This window comes from Equus caballus, chromosome 1 (genome assembly GCF_041296265.1).
Source record: "Equus caballus isolate H_3958 breed thoroughbred chromosome 1, TB-T2T, whole genome shotgun sequence".
In the NCBI taxonomy this organism is placed as follows: domain Eukaryota; kingdom Metazoa; phylum Chordata; class Mammalia; order Perissodactyla; family Equidae; genus Equus; species Equus caballus.
Genome location: NC_091684.1, coordinates 34126586 through 34145186, shown reverse-complemented (window position 1 = coordinate 34145186; position 18601 = coordinate 34126586). Strand labels below are relative to the sequence as shown.

Below are 18601 nucleotides of genomic sequence, written 5' to 3'. Positions count from 1 at the left end.
CTCCTTAGCACTTATAATTATGTAACATAAATTTTACTTATCTTGTTTATTGTCTTTTCCTCCAAATTAGAATATAAGCACCATGAGGATGGGGATGTTTGTCTATTTTGTTCACTGCTATAGCTCAGAACCTAGGGCAGGTCTAGTGCATAGTATAATGTATTCAATGAATTTTTTTTTGTGTGTGTGTGGAAGATTAGCCCTGAGCTAACATCTGCTGCCAATCCTTCTCTTTTCACTGAGGAAGACTAGCCCTGAGCTAACATCCATGCCCATCTTCCTCTACTTTATACGGGGGACACCTACCCCAGCATGGCTTGCCAAACAGTGCCATGTCCGCACTGGTATCCAAACCGGTGAACGCCAGACTGCCAAAGTGGAACATGAGAACTTAACTGCTGTGCCACCGGGCTGGCCCCATCAATAAATAATTTTTGAATGACTAATTGAAAGAATGAATGAAGCACAGCTCCTCCCCAACAACTGTAGAACTCCCAAACTGAAATGGGTCAGTCCATTAAATATCTAGAGGTAGCACATGAAGAGAGAACTACCAGAACAATTGAGCTTTGAAGCATATGGAGGGGGACATAGCCTCCTATTGCACTTGATTTTGAAGGAGACAAGGAAAAAGTCTTGGTGGAGAAAGAGGGGAATGGAATTCCAAGTGAAGGATATCTCAGATATTTTCCAGGAAAAGTCAGAATCCAAAATTCATTTATTCATGAATGAACTGGGTATACAGCAATGACCAGGGTAGAAAAAAAGTCCCTGTACTCAGGGAACTTACATTCTAGTGGTAATAATGTCAGGCATTGTGATCTTGGACACAAACATCTGCTTATTGGAATGGTGAGATGGGAAGGGCTTAAATTTCTGAAGGGCTGACAGGCCAGGTAGACCAGTGTGGCTTTCATCTGGCAAGCAGTAGGAAGCTACCTTAGATTCTTGATCAGAAAGAGCCCTGGGAATGTCGCTTATGGATGATTTCTGCAGCCCCATGACAGATGGATTCTGATAGGGAAGGGACTTAGAAAGGGTGGGAGACACCAGAAAGGGCTGTTACAGAAGAGGTGGGGGTGACTGGAATAGGTGGATATCTTCATAAAAGAGAAAGGATAAAAGCAACTGAGCACAGATCTTGCCCTGAATGTGAGAACAATCTAAATACGTGTCACCAAGAAGAACTTCCTGATGGAGAGGAAAGAAGATGGTAGAGATGGTGCAGACTTTGTGTGGGTTGGGGGAATGGTGAGGGCAGATTAGAACCAGTCCCCTGAGCTTCAGTGATTATTCCATCACTGGGTGTGCAAACACAGGAAGGACCACAGCAGTCCATTGACGTTTGCTTGTCAGTGCTTGTCTATGTTGGCTGTTTTCTTTCTATGTGACAAGCCAAGCTTAGTCTGGATGTGACCCATCAGAAATTGGAAGTGGTCTGACTCTGGTGAGTCACACTCATCTGCAGAGCAAAGCTTCTGTTGTGTTTGCCTGAAACCCATCATATCCGTCAACACTAAATCTTTTTATTAATGGAGTAAAATTTTAAGGTATTATATCTTTGATATCATGAAGTAGAATGCTGGGATTTCTCTGTTCAGCAGAATTTTGAATAAGAACAAAATTAATTTTATTTCTTTATTTTAATATTTATTTTAATATTTAAATTTATCTTTATCTTAATAGGATGCTAATTGTGCATGTCATGATAGATGTTTCTGAAAGAATCAGGTCTTTTTACGTTTTTTTTTTGTTTGTTTCTTTTGTCTCTGATATAACAACTGGCTTGAAATAAGTGTTCTCTCAAAGTTTGAGTTTCTTTCAGTTTTGTCTCTGTCAAGTGAAGAGCTGAGGTTTCTACCTGGCTCTTTCACCTTAAACAGAAAAACCTTCTTACTTGTCACATGAAAGGAAGAAAATGGGAGAGAAGTGGCAGTCTTGAATTCTCCAGTATAGTATGGCAATTCAAAGGAAGACAAATCAACACTTTGCCATTAGATATGTTTTTTAAAAATGTTTCTTGAAATTGTTTTTTGAAATGCAGTTTCCCATTGAATGATAGAAACCACATTTCTGTTATCCAAAAGGCAAGTGAAGGGCTTTTCCAGGGGAAGACAGTCATTGTGAATTTTCCATAACAGAACTTGACTGTAGCAGTCACAGCATCTGAAAGATGGGGGCCCAAGAAGAGGAGGCAGTTACCAAAGTGATTTCCTTTTTATGAGCACAGCCCGGATAAGTCCATCTGGACCCCCACATCTAGACCCACTTCCTAAGAAGAGTCTGGCTTCCTGCATGTGATAAAAGCTTTAGAAGACTACCTGCCATAGTCCATAGAAAATGTGGTATTTTAATTACTTCTCTCTGGGTAATCTAATTGGTTACATGAGAAGCAAACTTAGCCATTATTTTTTTCGTAATAAAGCTTTTGAAAATTGTATATGAAAAATTCCTAAACTTTCTCTCTGATCTTTCTTATATTTTTAATAAGACAAGTATGATGAAAGGCTTGAATATGTTCTAATAATATGGATATCATTGCAAAAGCTGGGCATATGTGGAAAAGTACACTTCCCACTATTCAGGGATAATAATGCGTTAGTAAATATTCCTTATTTATTCATTAGGAAAAGAAACAGAGTCACTTCAAGCTGTTTCCCACCTCAGGGCTCTTGCAGTTGCTGTTCCCTCTTCCTGGGAAGTTCTTACTACTTCTTGTAGCTGGTGTTTTCTCATCATCCAGGTCTTAGCTCAAATGTCACCTTCTCAGAGAGGCTTTCCTGACCCTCAGTTGAATCCTCCCACCCCAAATCTGCTACAAGTCACTGTATAACATTCCTGGGTTTTAATTTCTTCTGAGCACTTATGACCTGAAGTCACTTATTTATGTACTTCTTTTATGGTTCTTCGCAACTAGATTGTGAACTCCAAAGAGCAGGGGCCTCGTTGGTCTTTTTCATTGGATACTAAGATTAGTGTCCAAATAGATATGGAAGAAAAATGAGGTAGCAGAATTGTCATATTTATGAAAACAAAAGAACTAAATAGGTAGACCTTTTGAACAGCTCGAGGGAGTGACGCATTCAGAATTCCATTGTAGTAGAAACACTGCTGCCATGTGCTGCCAGTGGGTTTTAGATTTGTAATTGTTCATTTAAAGCAAATGTTTCTATGAACTGTGCTTGTCAATATCACAACTTTGGGAACCGAGATAGGTAGTACCTAGGGGGCTCTTTTCCAGGTTGCGGAGCCCTAGCATCAAACAGGACATTTCTGCCACACTAGTCGTATCAGGATGTTTTGGCTTCAAGTTATTAAAATCCTTACTCTAACTAGGTCAAAGCACAAGATTCATGGGAGGACTGGATCAGGGTTGGTTATTTTAGCAGCTCAAAATGCCATCAAGGATTCAAGTTATCTCCATCTCTCTGCTCTGCCATCATTGGATGTCATCTCATCCAGGCAGAACAATGTCTGAGGAAGAAGAGAGAGCGCTTCCTTTCTTTTCCTAGACTTGCCCCAGCGGACTTCCTCCAGGGTCTCATGGACTATTTTCGGGTACTTATCCATTCTTGAACCAATCACTGGTGAAGGAATGAGATTATGCAGAATAATCAGGCCCTTCCTTGAGCTGAGGTTGTAGCTCTTTCCTATGAGGCATGTGGGCTGCTTAGCAGGCATCTGAACAAAATTGAGGTTCTTTGGGGAGCAGAGAAGGGGGAAGTGCTGTATATTTCATTTATTGATCCTTTTTTGGGAAGCAATAGATAATGGTGTTGTTAAAACTTTTTCTCTTGAGTTTTGTACTCTTTGACGGTTAAAGACTGGTTCAAGATTCTGGAGGTTGATGCAGACTGGAGACCCATACAGTTACAGTCCATTGGATGAAGTTCAAGCTTCTGCTCAAGAGCCTGAGGAGGAACTCCCATTTCAGCCTGCAGCTGCTGCTGCTGACCAGGAGGGGAAGAGCAGGAGGAGACCTGGGTTCCTCTTTCAGCTGTTTTAATCCCATGCCCTATCCTTAGAGAAGTGCAATCTGTTCTGCAGCGCCCATCTCATTTCCACATGCTGCTTTATTACTTTGTCCTATCCTTCCTCCCCAAAGCTTAAGGAAAAAGTTTGGGAGTTTGAGAGAGGAAGAGAGTGAGTTGTTAGAATGGAGAGAATGGGGCAACCATTCCATTTCCTGTTTACCTCTGCTATATGCTCTGTTCTGATCAAAGTAACTTTTGCCTTTTATATAATTCTCCTCTTGGAGCTTTTTTATGTACCATGATGGAGTGAGACTAAGAACACAATAGATAAGATAATGTAAATGATGACCTGAAATGTTCCAAACTCCACAGCCTCTACGCATTACCAATTACTTAACATATAAGTGTGGTTGGAATGCAAAGGCTGTGTCAAGACAGCAAGTGTCCTGGAGTAGTGAGACTCTGATGTCTGATCATATATTCTGAATACTTTTTAACATCTTCAATATTTGGTGATGGATTTTAAAAATGAGGAGGGCTAGTCTTGCTTTTTGTTATTTTTCACTTGTACCTTGATAGAGATGCATGACCTATTAAACAAACTGCCAATTAGGGATTCTTCCCTATCCTCATTCCATATCTGATCACTGACCAAATCTGTCTATTCACCTTACCACAGCCACTAACTAAGTCTTGTCCCTTATCAGAGTACAGACAAATCCTTTTGTTCTTGAATTATTTCCCAATTACTTCACAAATATCTCATGGATAAAGATGAACTTTTATCTATCTTTGATGTCTCCATGTAGCTACCACAAGACCATACAGAAAGGGGAGGAAAATCAATGTCTGTTGATTTCTTATTTTCTCTTCTGCTTTTGGTTTTAGATTCTGAACTGAAGAGATTTTGTTCCAGAAATCTACTGGTCATCCTTGGCTTCTCCTTTATCCTGGCTGTGGTTGCTTTGCTTGCTGTGGGGTTGACCCAGAATAAATCATTGCCAGAAAATGTTAAGGTAATTCAAATCTGTGTGTTTGTGTGTGTTTATGAGGGAGGCTGGGAGGGGCCAGCAGGTAGAGGGAGGTTATGGTGACTCAGACCATACAGGAGGAGGTGAGGTTCCGGCAGCCCAGGAGCTAGTCAATATCCATTGAATTAGGAGAGTAAAATGGAAACAGATGCTCATTCTGGAAGAGGGTGTGCCTTGAGTCAATTAGTGGTGGGAAGAGAATTGTCTTATAATTGTTCAGCAAATTAATTAAATCGATCGTCTAACTGAAACAAATACTTTATTCACCACATCCAGATCTGTGTTGTACTGTGCTGATATCCTACAATCTAGTATAATCTGTACTTCTTACTCATAGTTTCACTGTGGATATGTCATAACACTGCACTCTGTTCTTCTTTCTCCATAATTATCACAATCACCAAAATAACATTTATTAGACTGCTCTATATAAAGTACTTTGGAAGTCAAAGATTGTGGAGAAGACTTGTTCCTCATCTCCAAAATATTAAAGATATTAAATATTAAATAATATTAAAGCAGCAAAATCAATTTAAAAACCCCAGAGAACACATACATGTATCAAATATAGTAGTTTGAAATGAACTCATGGATGGACAGATTTCCTGTGGAATTTCCACATTTGAAGAGCTGGTTAATGTCATTAAAAATAATTGGGGTTGTTAACTCTGTTGTGATTTAGTTCTGCTTCCTTTCAAATTCATCAAAGTAAAATTTGAAAGACATGAATATCTCACAAGTACTTTGTAATATGGTCCTTATTTTGTTTAATCCATTAATTTAAAAGCATGGTAAATTTAAATTTATATGATAAATACACCATTTGAAACTTTCATTGAAATTACAGTAAATAAATCTGCAAGGGCCCAGAATATACCAATATGCTAATTAATTAGCACGTATGTACTGTGGGCAGTGACATAGCCAGAAGTTAACTGGACCATGGAGGCCCTGGAATACATGTGAAGAAGTATATTTTCTTGTATTTGAAGATACTAAACTGTGAGCCTGGAAAGACGGAAGCATATGCCAAGCCTCTGAAACTTCTGCCACCCATCCAGATCACTTGCTCTATAGCAGAGGCCTGGATGTTACATTGGCTTCAGTTTGACATAAAAATTCAACTCGGTGGGGCTGTGCACAGCAGCCCCTTTGTCAGCATGGAAGGCTGATACTTTCTCATTGTCAGTGGTTTCTTGCCTTTTAATATTGAGTGATGTCGGCTTTCTTGGCAAAACCTCACTCACAGTTGAAGCCTAATGACATCTCAGTTCTGCTGTTTGTTTGCCAGCTCCAAAAGTACATGATTGCCTTCTTGATTTGACCTTTTCACATGTTCATTATTGCATCATTGGAGAGGAGGACTGCCTAGGAGGCAAAAGCCATGAGACTTGAGCTCTGTGTTCCCTCTGTGTTCCCAAGACTGAATACTTGCGGTCATGGGTGACCTTCTCTCATTCTCAGTGGTAGTCTTCAAGTCTGTTGTGATTCATGTTCTTGTGTTGGCCTGGTAAAATGGAACAAGTTCTTTAGCATTCTTTAAATAAAAGCTATGAATATCTGAAGAACAGATACTGGCATCTGAACTGAATCTTTATAGTAATATCACTGGTTTATTTTACGCAAAGATCATTTTATACATTCCAACTAGTCATTTGTTGAGGTTATACACTAATTTTAATAAGATGCCTGGCATATATTGAGGGCAAAAATATTTTAGGAACTTGTCTTTGCTGATGGCTTTAAGCTACGTAGGCTGTCCAATTTGATAGTCATTAGCCACATGTAGCTCTTTCAACTTAAGTTAATTAAAATCAAATCAAAGAGAAAACTTTGTCCCTCAGTTGCACTAGCTACATTTCAAGTGCTCAAGAGCCTCAAGTGGCTGGTGGCTACTAAATCAGACAGTGCAGACATAAAGCATTTCCATTCCTGCAGAAAGTTCTGTTGGACATTGCTACTTTAGAGCATACTCTTTGATAATATCTCTGAAATAATTCAAAACTAAGTTTGATGCATTAGCGGTATGATAAAACATTTTATAAAATCTAAAACAAGGATCAACAAATGAGACTTTTTTCTTGTGTAGTTTATAAGCTAATAACCAAGATCATCCCAAATATCATGAGCTACTAAATGGTTTTGAGTAGTGTGTTGGAATAAATGTATTTCCTTCCAAAAATGATGATAAAAAGATAACATTTGGATATTTGTACCTGGTACATTTGTTTTAAAAACACATATCATCTCTTTACGACCATACCTCATTCAGCATCTCTTCATTCATTTGTTCATAAACTTAGGCATCAACAATTATTTTATTAAGTGTCTGTGTCGGGCATGGGGCTACACAATTGGGAAGCCAATATAGATATGATTGAGCTTACAGCCTGGATAAGTAAACACATCTAATAGATGACACAAATTATTAATTACAATTGTTATGATGGCCACCAAATGAAAGTTTTGGAGGCCAGGGAAGTCCTCCCTGAAAGAAATAATATCTGAGGGATTATTAGAAGTTAGCAGGGAAGAGATAGATAAAGAGTATTCCAGGTAAAGGCAAGTAAGTATAAGAATCTCACAGCAGGAGGTAGTTGGATACCTCCCAGAAACTGGTTGGCCAGCAAGAGTGGGCCATCAGTTGGATAAGGATGGTGAAGGAGGTGGTGCAGGTATGGCTTTGCAAGACAGGGTGAGGATTTTAGTTTTAATCCTAAGAGCAATGGCAAGCCAGTGACATGATCAGATTTGTGTTTTGAAAAGATCACTTTGGCTGCAATGAATTAGAGGGGGGATAAAAGCATATGTAGGAGATTAGGTAAGAGACTATTACAGTAGTTTGGAAGGAGGGGAAGATTTTGAGTTCAACTTTTGAAGAATTGTTTTTGAGGTACTGGACATCCAAGAGGAAATGTCAAAGAAGCAATTGGATAATCAGATCTGGATGGCAGAGAAGAGAAATGTAGACCTGCACTGCTCAATAGAAATATAATGCAAGCCACATTTTAATTTTTCTAGGAGTCAGATTTTAAAAAAGTAGAAGGAAAGAGGTGAAATTAATTTTAATAATATATTTTATGTAATCCAATACATCCAAAATATTATCATTCAACATTTCATCAAAATAAAGAATTTTTTTTTTATTTTTGAGGAAGATTAGCCCTGAGCTAACATCTGCTGCCAATCCTCCTCCTTTTGCTGAGGAAGACTGGCCCTGAGCTAACATCTGTGCCCATCTTCCTCTACTTTATATGTGGATGCCTACCACAGCATGGCTTGTGAAGTGGTGCCATGTCCAAACTCGGGATCCGAACTGATGAACCCGGGGCCACCAAAGTGGAATGTGTGCACTTAACTGCTGCGCCACTGGGCTGGCCCCAAAATAAAGAATTACTGATGAAATATTTTACATTCTTTTTTTCATCCTATATTCAAATTCCACTGTGATTTTTAACTTAAAGCACATCTCAGGCCAGCCCTGGTAGCCTAGTGGTTAAGTTTGTTGTGTTTTGTTTTGGCAGCCTGAGTTTGGTTCCTGGGCATGAACCTACACCACTCATCTGTCAGTGGCCATGCTGTGGTGGTGGCTCACATAAAAAAGAGGAAGATTAGCAACAAATGTTAGCTCAGGGCAAATCTCGCTCAGCAAAAAAAAAAACACAACCAGACTAGCATTTCGAGTGCTCAGTAGCCACATGTGGCTAGTGGCTACCTTATTGGACAGCATAGATCTAGACTAAAGATATGTCTGTGATGTCATTGATGTATTGAAGCCTTAGAAATGGATTAGATCATAGGAAGGGGGTAAAATGTGAGAAGAGAAGAGGGTAAGGACCAAGTCCTGAGGGATTCTATCATTTAAAGGTTGAATAGTAAAGGAATTCCTCCTAAAGCATAGTGATGACATTATTTTATATAGTGCTTTGCAGTTTATAAATCGTTTCCATTTTTTCTTCCCAGGAGTGCTGTCAAGAATAAAAGATTATCCTCATTTTATAGATCATAAAATGAGTGTCTTCAAGGTTCTCTTGAGCTAGGTATAGGTGAGGCTAGGACTAGAACCCAGTTTTCTGACCCAAAGACTAATGTTCTTTCCATTTGTCTGAGTTTTTCCAAATGACACATCCTAATAACAGAAATTGAACGCAGGATGTTTATTTTGGGAAATGATCCCAAGGAAACAGAGAAAGAGGGCATTATGAGTAGATCACCACATTGGGCACCTGAGGCTTGATCCCACTAGGACCCTCTGAAGAGCTGTGGAGAGAGCACTTCAGATTCGTCTGCCTTGGGGATTGATCCCCTGGTTCTCATCCTCTGTTGGTCAAGGGTTGCCCCATTGGGTGTTAACTCTCTGGCACTTCCAGGTTTACACATCTGTCAGAGGGGCTGTGTGGGTACCATGGGTGGCCTAACAGGAGAGAAGTCCCTGGGCTGAGCGATGAGAAGGTACAGCTGGTCCTGGAGTAAAAAGTTGGCCAAGAAGATGTGCAGTGGCCACAAGAGGTAGCTGAAGCATCACTGCACCTGTTGCTTTTCGTGGAAGAGTCATTTGTACAAAGAGTTCCAATACATTAGAGACATATTAATACATGAAAGTCCAGAAGAAGGAGCCACCAGTTGTGCCTGGTCACATGAAGACTTCATGGAGGAGGCGGCCTTGGGGCCAAGTAATAAGGGACACTAAGGAGTGGGTGTCTCATCCATTAAATTGCAGTAGTGCTCAAGCCTGTTCCATATTAGAAGCACCTGGGGAGCTTTTAAAAAAATACTCGTGTCTGGGCCCTACCCTAAGGTCAATTAAATCAGAATCTTTAGGGGTGAAGCCCAGGCATTGGTGTGTTTTAAAAGCTTCCCAGGTGATTCTAACGAGCAGCCATGATTGCAAACCACTGCTTTGAAGGCTTTCAGTCAGGGAGGTGATCCCCAGATTTACGTTCCCAGGAGTCCTTTCATCTGGAGAGCAGATTTGAAGAGGAGAGACCAGTTAGGATGCTCCTAGGCTGTCTAAACTGCCTTTAGACAAGGCAGATGAGACTGGAATTAAGCTATTGGCAGGGGGGTGAGGGGATAATGTCAGAGACACTTAGGTTGACCAGATCTTAGTAATCAAATTCCTTTTAAGATCAAGATGGAACACCTTGGGACAATAATGTTGAGAACAACCTCTGCATGCTTCTATTTAAAGGGTGGTGGCCATAAGCGTCTCTTGGTGCAACTTCATAGATGGATAGACTTCCAGCTGTCTCTCTACCACTTCCTCTGATTCCTCATCCCTGTTCTCCTTGCAGGGATAATTCTTCTGCCTGCCCAGAGTGCGACACAACATGGGCCTTGGACTCACACTGCCTGGGGTTGAACCCCAGCTTTGCTCTTATAGTCCCAGGACTTAAGCTCTCTGAGCCTCAGTTTCTCCACTTGTAAGATGGAACTGATAATTGATATCTTGTAGACTACTGTAAGAAGTAACTGGGATAAAGTAAATCCAAATGCAAATTGCGGAGCAGAAGTCCTGGCCCACTGTGGACACTCAATGATTGGTAGCTCATATATTATCATCTTCGCCACCTGTCTACCTGGTGACAAACTGCCACTTACCTGTATCCCCAGTTCTTCCATCTGACTTGCCTTTGTCTAGCCCAGCTCAGGTCAGCCCTCCAGTCTTGATGATCCAGTCTTGTTATCTTCCTGTCTGACCCAGTTTGGGTTCAGCCTTTCTGGGGAGGTGATAGCCTTAGGCCTGGGCCACATCTGCCAAAGCACAGAACTCTTTATTGTACTGATGTGGTTACTTGCCCAGCTACCAGCAACCTGGCAAGGTTGTAAGCATATTGAGAACAGAGACTGGGTTTCATTTGTCTTTGCATACATTTTATTATTCATTCACTCAGTTCATTCATTTAATAAATAGTCATTGACCATCTATTCTATTTTAGGCCGTAGGGATATAGCAGTAAGCAAGAATGGCAAAGGCCTTAACCGTTATGGAGCTTATAATCTAGTGGAAGGAGATAATCATTAATCAAATAATCACAAAGTAAATGTTAAATTACAACCAGCACAGCATATGACTTGGGTGGTTGCCTCATAGAAGTTTGCTGACTCAATGAATAGAATGAGCATCTTGAACAAGTAAAGCTGGTCTCTCCTTGGATGTGAAGAGCATGGGAAGGACCAGCCTGATGGCAGGGTTTGTCAGTGTGGGAGGCAGGCCCTGCCTCAGGATCCCCTAGAGATCTTGGTTCCCATTCTCACCCCCAGAGCCTACTCATTTCAAACCTCCGGGCTGCAGGGCCTGGGAATCTACACGTTTAACAGGCACCCTGGGGCATTCTCATGCCATTAGTCTGGGAACTACTGCCCTCTAGATACGCGATGGCCATTTAAAAAAGACATAGGCCTTAATGAACTGAAGAATCATTAGCTGTCCCTAAATTTCCCTTGGGAAAGTGCCTTTGTCCTGGTGGATGTGGGGAGAGAGGTAGCTTTGAGGTCTGCCTGGTTCACCACTTCCTTAATTGCCTGCTCGTCACTGAACACTAGCAGTTAGCAAGTTGTCAGACATTCCTTTTAGCACAAACGTTCTACATTCTGGTGCACACGGAGCCCCACAGGGTTCTCTCGGAGGCAGCAGACTACCCTCATACCAAAACACATGCCTTCATTAAAAGCTGCCACTTTTGTGGAATGCCAGCTTAGGGACCAGAAGGCTTTTATTTCAATCCGAGATCTGCTACTTTCCAGCTGTGAGACTTTGGGCAAGTAAATTCCTGTCTCTAGGCCTCAGTTTCCTTATTGTGTAAAATGGAGATAGTACCTACTTGGAAGACGGTTGTGAGGATTAAATGGAATAATACCTGTGACTCACTTATCAGATCCCTCAGTGAAAGCCAGCTGTCAACACTGTTTTGAGGGAGATGATTTCTAGGGAAAGCCCTTACCTGTAGTGTGTTATGGTTACTAAGCTAGCACTCCCGGGATTTCCAGCTGCTGCTAGAGTGATGACCTGTCCCCATGCCTCTGCTTTTTCCTAAGGAACTAAAGTACTGTTCTTAGATAAGCATTTGAAATTTTATCTTTTTATGGAGAATTTGGAAGGATTTGCTCCAAGTTTCAACCTAAAATACTCCTGGAAAATATCTATATTATTTTTACTCCACTGGATTTTAACATCTGGTTTAAAAAACAACACCTGGAGATGGATGGTGGTGATGGTTGCCCAACAATATGAATATACTTAATGCCACAGAAGTGTACACTTAAAAATGGTTAAAATGGCCCATGTTATGTTCTGTCTATTTTAACATAGGTTAAAAAATGAAAACAACAAAACTGTGGTTTGTATTTTAAGGGTCTAGTTACTCCAATTAAAGAAAAAAGCAAGAAAAAAAAAGGTCTCTAATTGTTTATAGGCCTTGCCTGCATCACTGTAGCTAATGGAGACCTGATTTGTTTAAAGAGTACTAGAGTCACATTCAAAGGATAAGCTTTGTTTATTCAAAAGGACTCACTGAGACAGACTGATGAGGTTGCCAAAGTTACGTTAAAGCCACAGGGACTTTTAAGAAAGATTCACAACTGATATGTCTGAAGGGAGCAAAAGAATTATCACACTATTGCCCATGTTACGTGGCTTATGGGGTTTTTTGGGTGGGATGGTAGTGGTGGTGGAACTCAACACCAATGGCACTCTTTATATTAGACTGTGAATATTAACCTCTTTTTGGACTGGAAGGAGTTTAGGAACCATATAGTTCTAACCCCTCTCCTTCATTCATTTGATTCAGCAATTGTCTGTCAACTTCTTCTTTGTGCCAGACATACAGTAGGATATATACCATGGTGGGTGCTGGATATACCACGGTAAGCAAAACAGACCTGCCCTAATGTAACTTACAATCTAATAGAGAAGACAGACATTAATCAAATAGCCACATAAATATGTTAATTGCACCTTGAGGTAAGTGCTGTCTTTAGAGGAAAAATACAAGCAGTCTAAGACTTGGATTAGGAGGGTAGAATTGAATCTGAGAAGTTCAGAGAAGCTTGGGATCTCAGGTAAAGGGCTTTCTGGGCAAAGGCTCTGGAACAGAAGCCATGTGGCCCGTAGGAGAAGTGGGAGCAGACCAGTGTGAAGGCAGTGTTTTCTGCATGAGAAGACTCAGAGCAGAGGGTTGAACATCCCACTTCTGCAGAGCCAGGAACAGAAGTAGATCATCTGATGCTCCAGTTTTCTCTCTTTCCACATCTAGGGAGACTTACCCAGAAGCCTGGACCTATGACATTTGTGCAGGTAGAATTATTTTCATCCTAAGGCCACCACCACATGGCCTCCAGTCTCTGTGAGCTCAGGGTCTGTTGCCATCCACATCTTCAGGTCTATACCAACGCCCCTACATTGGTGTCTCCATGAACCAAGCAAGGTCATTTCTACTGTTCCTTCTTCTAGATCACTGCTTCTGTTCAGCTGACACAGCTCATGAAGATCAGTTATGATCACTAAAATCATATGTATGATCAAAACTAACAAGACAAAGTTGTAGGCACAGTAAGATTACAACTATATAAAAATTATCATGCATTTAAAAAATACTGGAAGGAAATAAATAAAAATAACAGTGAAATCCAGTTGGTGGAATCAATTTTTTTTTCTGCTTCCCTTCATTTTCTAGATGCTATTTGATAAATTTTTAGTACTCTCAAAATAGAAAGTAATATTGAAATTATAATACTAAAGGAATGTCAGATTTCTTCCTCATCACCCAAATCTTTGATTTTTCTTTAATGTGGAAGACATACTTTTTGAAATGTTTTAAATATGAGTTTAAACATTGGGTAAACACGCTAGCATGGCAAGACAGCATTTCTGTAGGGTAGAGATTTTATTTAAAACAGAATTCTGTTGTCACTGAGTCTGGGTTTCTCCCACTGTCAGACTTCTCTGAAGTATTCACTACCTAGTGGGTTCTTGAGCCCAGGAGAGAGAAAGCATGCAGCATTCTCCAAACTTCTGGGAAGGTTTATTCACGCAGATCCTTGCAGACTTATTGCTTTCTGGAACACACATTGGGAAATGCTGGTGTGGTGAAAGAGAACAAAAGGTGGTGGCTACCTGGGCTCTGGATCTGTTAAGGCATTAACCATCCGTCCACGTTAGGCAAGTCCTTAAACTGTTCTGGACACACTGTCTCATCTATAAAATGAGAAGATTAGATGGAATGAACTCTAGCTCTAAAATGGGCCAGCTATGAAAAAGGAGTGAATATGCTGACAGTTTTATAACAACAAAAGGCAAATTCCCAAAATGCTCAAACTGAGAGTTTTCAGACAATCAAGCTTTATCTGTCCTTCAGGCAGTAAGCGATGCCAGTGTTTTATTCTGCAAACCATTTTAGAAGACAAAAAACATTTGGCACAATTCAACAGGTTAGTATTCCAGTCTGCTGTATACACAAGGTGAAATGTCCTCAGTTCCTGTGTTAAAGTATGCTGTATCCCCTTCTCAACCACTTGCCAAATGAAAATGTAGTAAAATCTTTCATTTCTCAACCACCACACTGTGTAAGACCTTCGAGAAACAGACTGATAGAAGCAAGCCTGGTTCCTCTGCTCTATTTGAAGAGTGACTTTCATGTCAACAATGTCAGACAGACTAGAACGTCCTGATTCCAGATAAAGGCTGCTTGCTGCTTCTGCCTCACTACCTTTTATCATATGCTGCTGTGGTTGGAACATTTTCTGGCAGGAAGAATTCAGGGGCCCTGCTAGGGAACAAGAGAGTTTTCTGCTGTGTAATCCTTGAGCCTCTTTCTCTGCCATGGGAGGTTTCCCATGGGTCCAAAGGCCCCAGAACTCAGTCAGATCCCTCTCTGCCCACAACAGTCACCACCTTAAGCCAATTCTTGGTTTCCTCTCACTGCAAATCTAGCTGCAGAGGAGTCTGTCCAGCTTTCTTCCTTGCCATGCCTGAAGCAAGTATGCAGGCCTTTTTCTTTGTAAGGGCATAATGCTAACTACCACAGGGAATCCCTGCCGTGCCTCACAAGACGGAGAACACTGGGGGGGTTATGGAGGATCAAGGATCCTCACCCCACCAGCATGGTGATACTCTCTGGTCTGTGGTGAAATGGAATAAAGCTTGATGCCTCGAGAGGCTCTACTTTTACCTATCCCCAGTGGTCTGGAAAGATCTTTTGAATCCTCGCTACTGTCTCCTTTTCTCCCCGGAGGTTCTTAGGTTCTTACCATGTGCTAAGACAATATGAAGGGATATATATAAAACAGCTACTGAATTAAGCATTATCAATGGCAGACCACCTTTTGGGGTCCACAGCTCAAATGAGCCGCAAAGTGTGAGGAGAGTAGTTGGCTCACATTTCAGAAGTGCCTCCTCTGCTTCTCTTCCTTTACTTCCCTGTTTACTTTCCTCCATGCTTTTCTCTAGTATAGGGATGATAAATAAAGAGTCATGTGCCACCATGCTCTCCTCAGAAGCCCATGGCAGACTTCGTTATTCAATCATGGCATTTTTTTTCCTGATTAAACCCAGGGATATAAGCAAAGATGAATATCAACTGATCAAAACAGGCATTTGTCTATCAGTCTAGTCCTGGGTAAACACCCCAAAAAAATGGGAGCTCATGTCCCTAAAATGACATGTAAAGGAATGTTTCTGGCGGCTATTTTCCTAATAGTCCCAATCTGGAAACAACTCAAATGTCCATCAACAGTAGAATAGATACAAATATAGTATATGCACATAACGAAATATTCTACAGCAATGAAAAAAGCTGAACTACAGACACACTCAGTTTGAATGCATCTTAGAGACATAGTATAGAGTGAAAGAAGTTAGACATAAAGGAAGCACACTATGTCAGTCCATTTACTGCAGTTCAAAAACAGACGAAACTCATCTATGGTGATAGAAGTTAAGGCAGTGGTTACCCATGGGGGCAACTGACTGAAAGGGGCACCAGGAAGCCTTCTGGGGACTAGAAAATGTTCTGTGTCTTGATCTTGGTGATAGTTTATATGGATGTGCACATATGCAAAAATTCATTGGGATGCACACCTAAGATTTGCACACTTTGCTATAGTTATCCCTCATTAAAAGTTCTTACAGGGCCAGCCTGGTGGTGCAGCAGTTAAGTGCACATTCCGCTTTGGCGGCCCGGGGTTCACTGGTTCAGATCCTGGGTGTGGACATGGCACCGCTTGGCAAGTGTGGTAGGTGTCCCACATATAAAGTAGAGGAAGATGAGCATGGATGTTAGCTCAGGGCCAGTCTTCCTCAGCAAAAAGAGGAGGATTGGCAGAAGATGTTAGCTCAGGGCTAATCTTCCTCAAAAAAAAAAAGTTCTTATAAGGGGGCATCAATTTGAAAGCTATTGTCCAGCTCTTGTTCCTATATTTCTCTGATAAGGAGCATAAGGTCTTGAGTCTAACTCTGATCCAGATCCAGGCTCTGTCACCTATTAGCTGTGTATCTTGAGTAAATTACTTAACTTCTTTTTCGCCTCTGTGGGGGAGAAAAATAGTACCTACTTTACAGCACTGTTCTGAGGGCTAAGTCAGATAATTCTTGTAAAATGCTTCATACAACGCCTACCTGGTACATTTCATGTTCTCCTGAAATGTGAGGTGGTGACTTTGTTCTTCTCCCGTTCTCCTCTGCCCATTTAGTTCTTCCTTGTGCTGTCTTTTTTCCTCTTCTCCTACCTTTTTTCTTCCTTTCATCTCCCCCTACTCTTAAGAGCCAAAAACATGAAGTTAAAGTACATAGCTTTTAAATTTTATTTAATACAATTTACAGGTTTTTGTAATTAAAAAGCAAGCACACTTAGTATCTTCCATGTCTCTCTTCCAAAGCCCAGGCCACATTCAATCCCCTATCTGGGGGCTTGGACTCAGGCATCAGTAGCATTTGCAGCTCTCCAGGTGATTCTCATGATGCCGATGTGCATACAAGTTTGGGAACCACGGGATGAATGGCTTTCTATTTCCTGCATATTGCCTCAGCTATTTCAGCATATGGTTCTGAATCTTGACTGCACATTAGAATCACCTGAGAAGCTTCTAAACGATACCAATGCTCGGGCCCCACCTAGGGTAAGGCCTGGATATTTCTAATGTGCAACCAGTATTGAGGGCCACTGTTCTAGAGGAGTTGGTGTCCTGGTAGATCTTGTGATCAGGACAACTCCAGGCGCACATGCCCCCCCTCACCCATGTTCCTCTTGAATTAAAATACTTTCTCCTCATGTTTCTGAAAACTCCTATCTTTGCCTTTTTTCAGTTGCAAGCTGAATATGGAGAAGAATGATGTAATGTTGATAAGTTCTTGGTTTGTTTTGTCCTCAGTATGGGATTGTACTGGATGCGGGCTCTTCTCACACGAGTTTATACATCTATACGTGGCCAGCAGAAAAGGAGAATGACACGGGGGTGGTGCATCAGATAGAAGAATGCAAGGTAAAAGGTAAGATGAGGAAAAGGGGAAGGGGAGACAGTGGGGCGGGAGAACGTGAAAGGTGTATGGCAGGTGGAACACACGGGAAAAAGGAAGTCAAGTGAAGCACACATTGGAGATGCTATTGTTGTTATTTTATTATCATTATAAAAATAATACTGAAATCAGTTCTTAATGATCAAACCCTTGAAGAATAAGCAAACTTACAAATAATTGAGTAATAGTAACTCCCATCAACGAGACACTTTTGTGTGTCATGCACCAACTAAGTGCTGAAAATACGTTATTTGATCTTCACAATCTCCCTTTGAGGTATGTATTATTTTTCGCATTTTTTAAAATGAGGGCACTGAGTTTGAGAGAGGTTATACCACCTTATTTAAAGTTGCTTAAGCTAGTAAGTGATAGAACTGGGGTTCAAATGGAGATGTGCCTAACTTCTAACCCACGTCTTAGCCAGTGGTTCTCAAATTTGAATCTGCTTCAGAGCCACCTGTAGGGTTGGTTACAGCGCCTAGGCCCCACCCCTAGAGTTTCTGATTCAGGAGGTCTGGGATGAGCCCTCAGAATCTGCATTTCTAATAAGTTCCCAGGAAATGATGCTGCTGGTCCATAGCTAGCTAAAGGCTTTCAAAAATTTCTTCCGAGCTGTAGATTAGAGGACAAGGATTAAGAGAAGCAGTTCTATGGACCCTAGGCAGAGAAGGCCAAATCAAAGATTTTTAGGGTTGGAAAAGGACCTTGTGGATCATTTAAATCTTGTTTTACAGAGAAGGAAGAAAAACCCTGGAAGACTAGTGACTTGCAAGTAGCAACAGAACCAGGACAAGAATCAGGGTCTCCTAACCGCAGTCCAGGCTTCCTGCTGCTCTGAATCACTGGATTACATATTGATTTATTTTCCTGGTTAGTTTTCTTTTAAGGTCACAAAACAAGTTAGAGTGGTTGACAGTTCAGTTCTTTTCACTTCTTCCCATCCAACACCCCAGCATGCACCCAATGTTACCACAACGCACCATCATCTCTCTGACCGTTCTCTCTCTCGGCCTTTTGAGCCAGGGACCCATTGTTTATTTTTACTCAGACAGGTAACCTAGACCCCAGAAGATAATTGACTTTTA

At 41.1% G+C, this 18601-nt stretch overlaps 1 protein-coding gene and 1 long non-coding RNA gene across 20 annotated transcripts in view; one reads left to right on the top strand and one right to left on the bottom strand.

The window, feature by feature from the left end:
* ENTPD1 (ectonucleoside triphosphate diphosphohydrolase 1) overlaps window positions 1-18601 on the top strand; it is a 126040-nt gene that overhangs the window by 70907 nt on the left and 36532 nt on the right. For 10 of the 19 annotated variants that reach the window (XM_070223792.1, XM_070223796.1, XM_070223801.1 and 7 more), the window contains 2 exons: window positions 4863-4990; window positions 17372-17489. Coding sequence is in view for 4 of the 19 variants with exons in the window: in XM_070223751.1 (XP_070079852.1) it covers window positions 4863-4990; window positions 17372-17489 (246 nt within the window). In the remaining 15 variants the exon portion in view is untranslated. Of the gene's footprint in view, window positions 1-859; window positions 1551-4862; window positions 4991-17371; window positions 17490-18250; window positions 18387-18601 lie in introns of those variants that run through there. The other 9 variants (XM_070223837.1, XM_070223810.1, XM_070223755.1 and 6 more) reach the window with 5 other exon arrangements.
* Window positions 5246-16758, bottom strand: LOC111773640 (uncharacterized). The gene is made up of 3 exons (XR_002808352.2): window positions 16620-16758; window positions 10607-14201; window positions 5246-6512 (listed from the first exon to the last, which is right to left on the bottom strand). It is a non-coding gene; the product is annotated as an uncharacterized lncRNA (long non-coding RNA).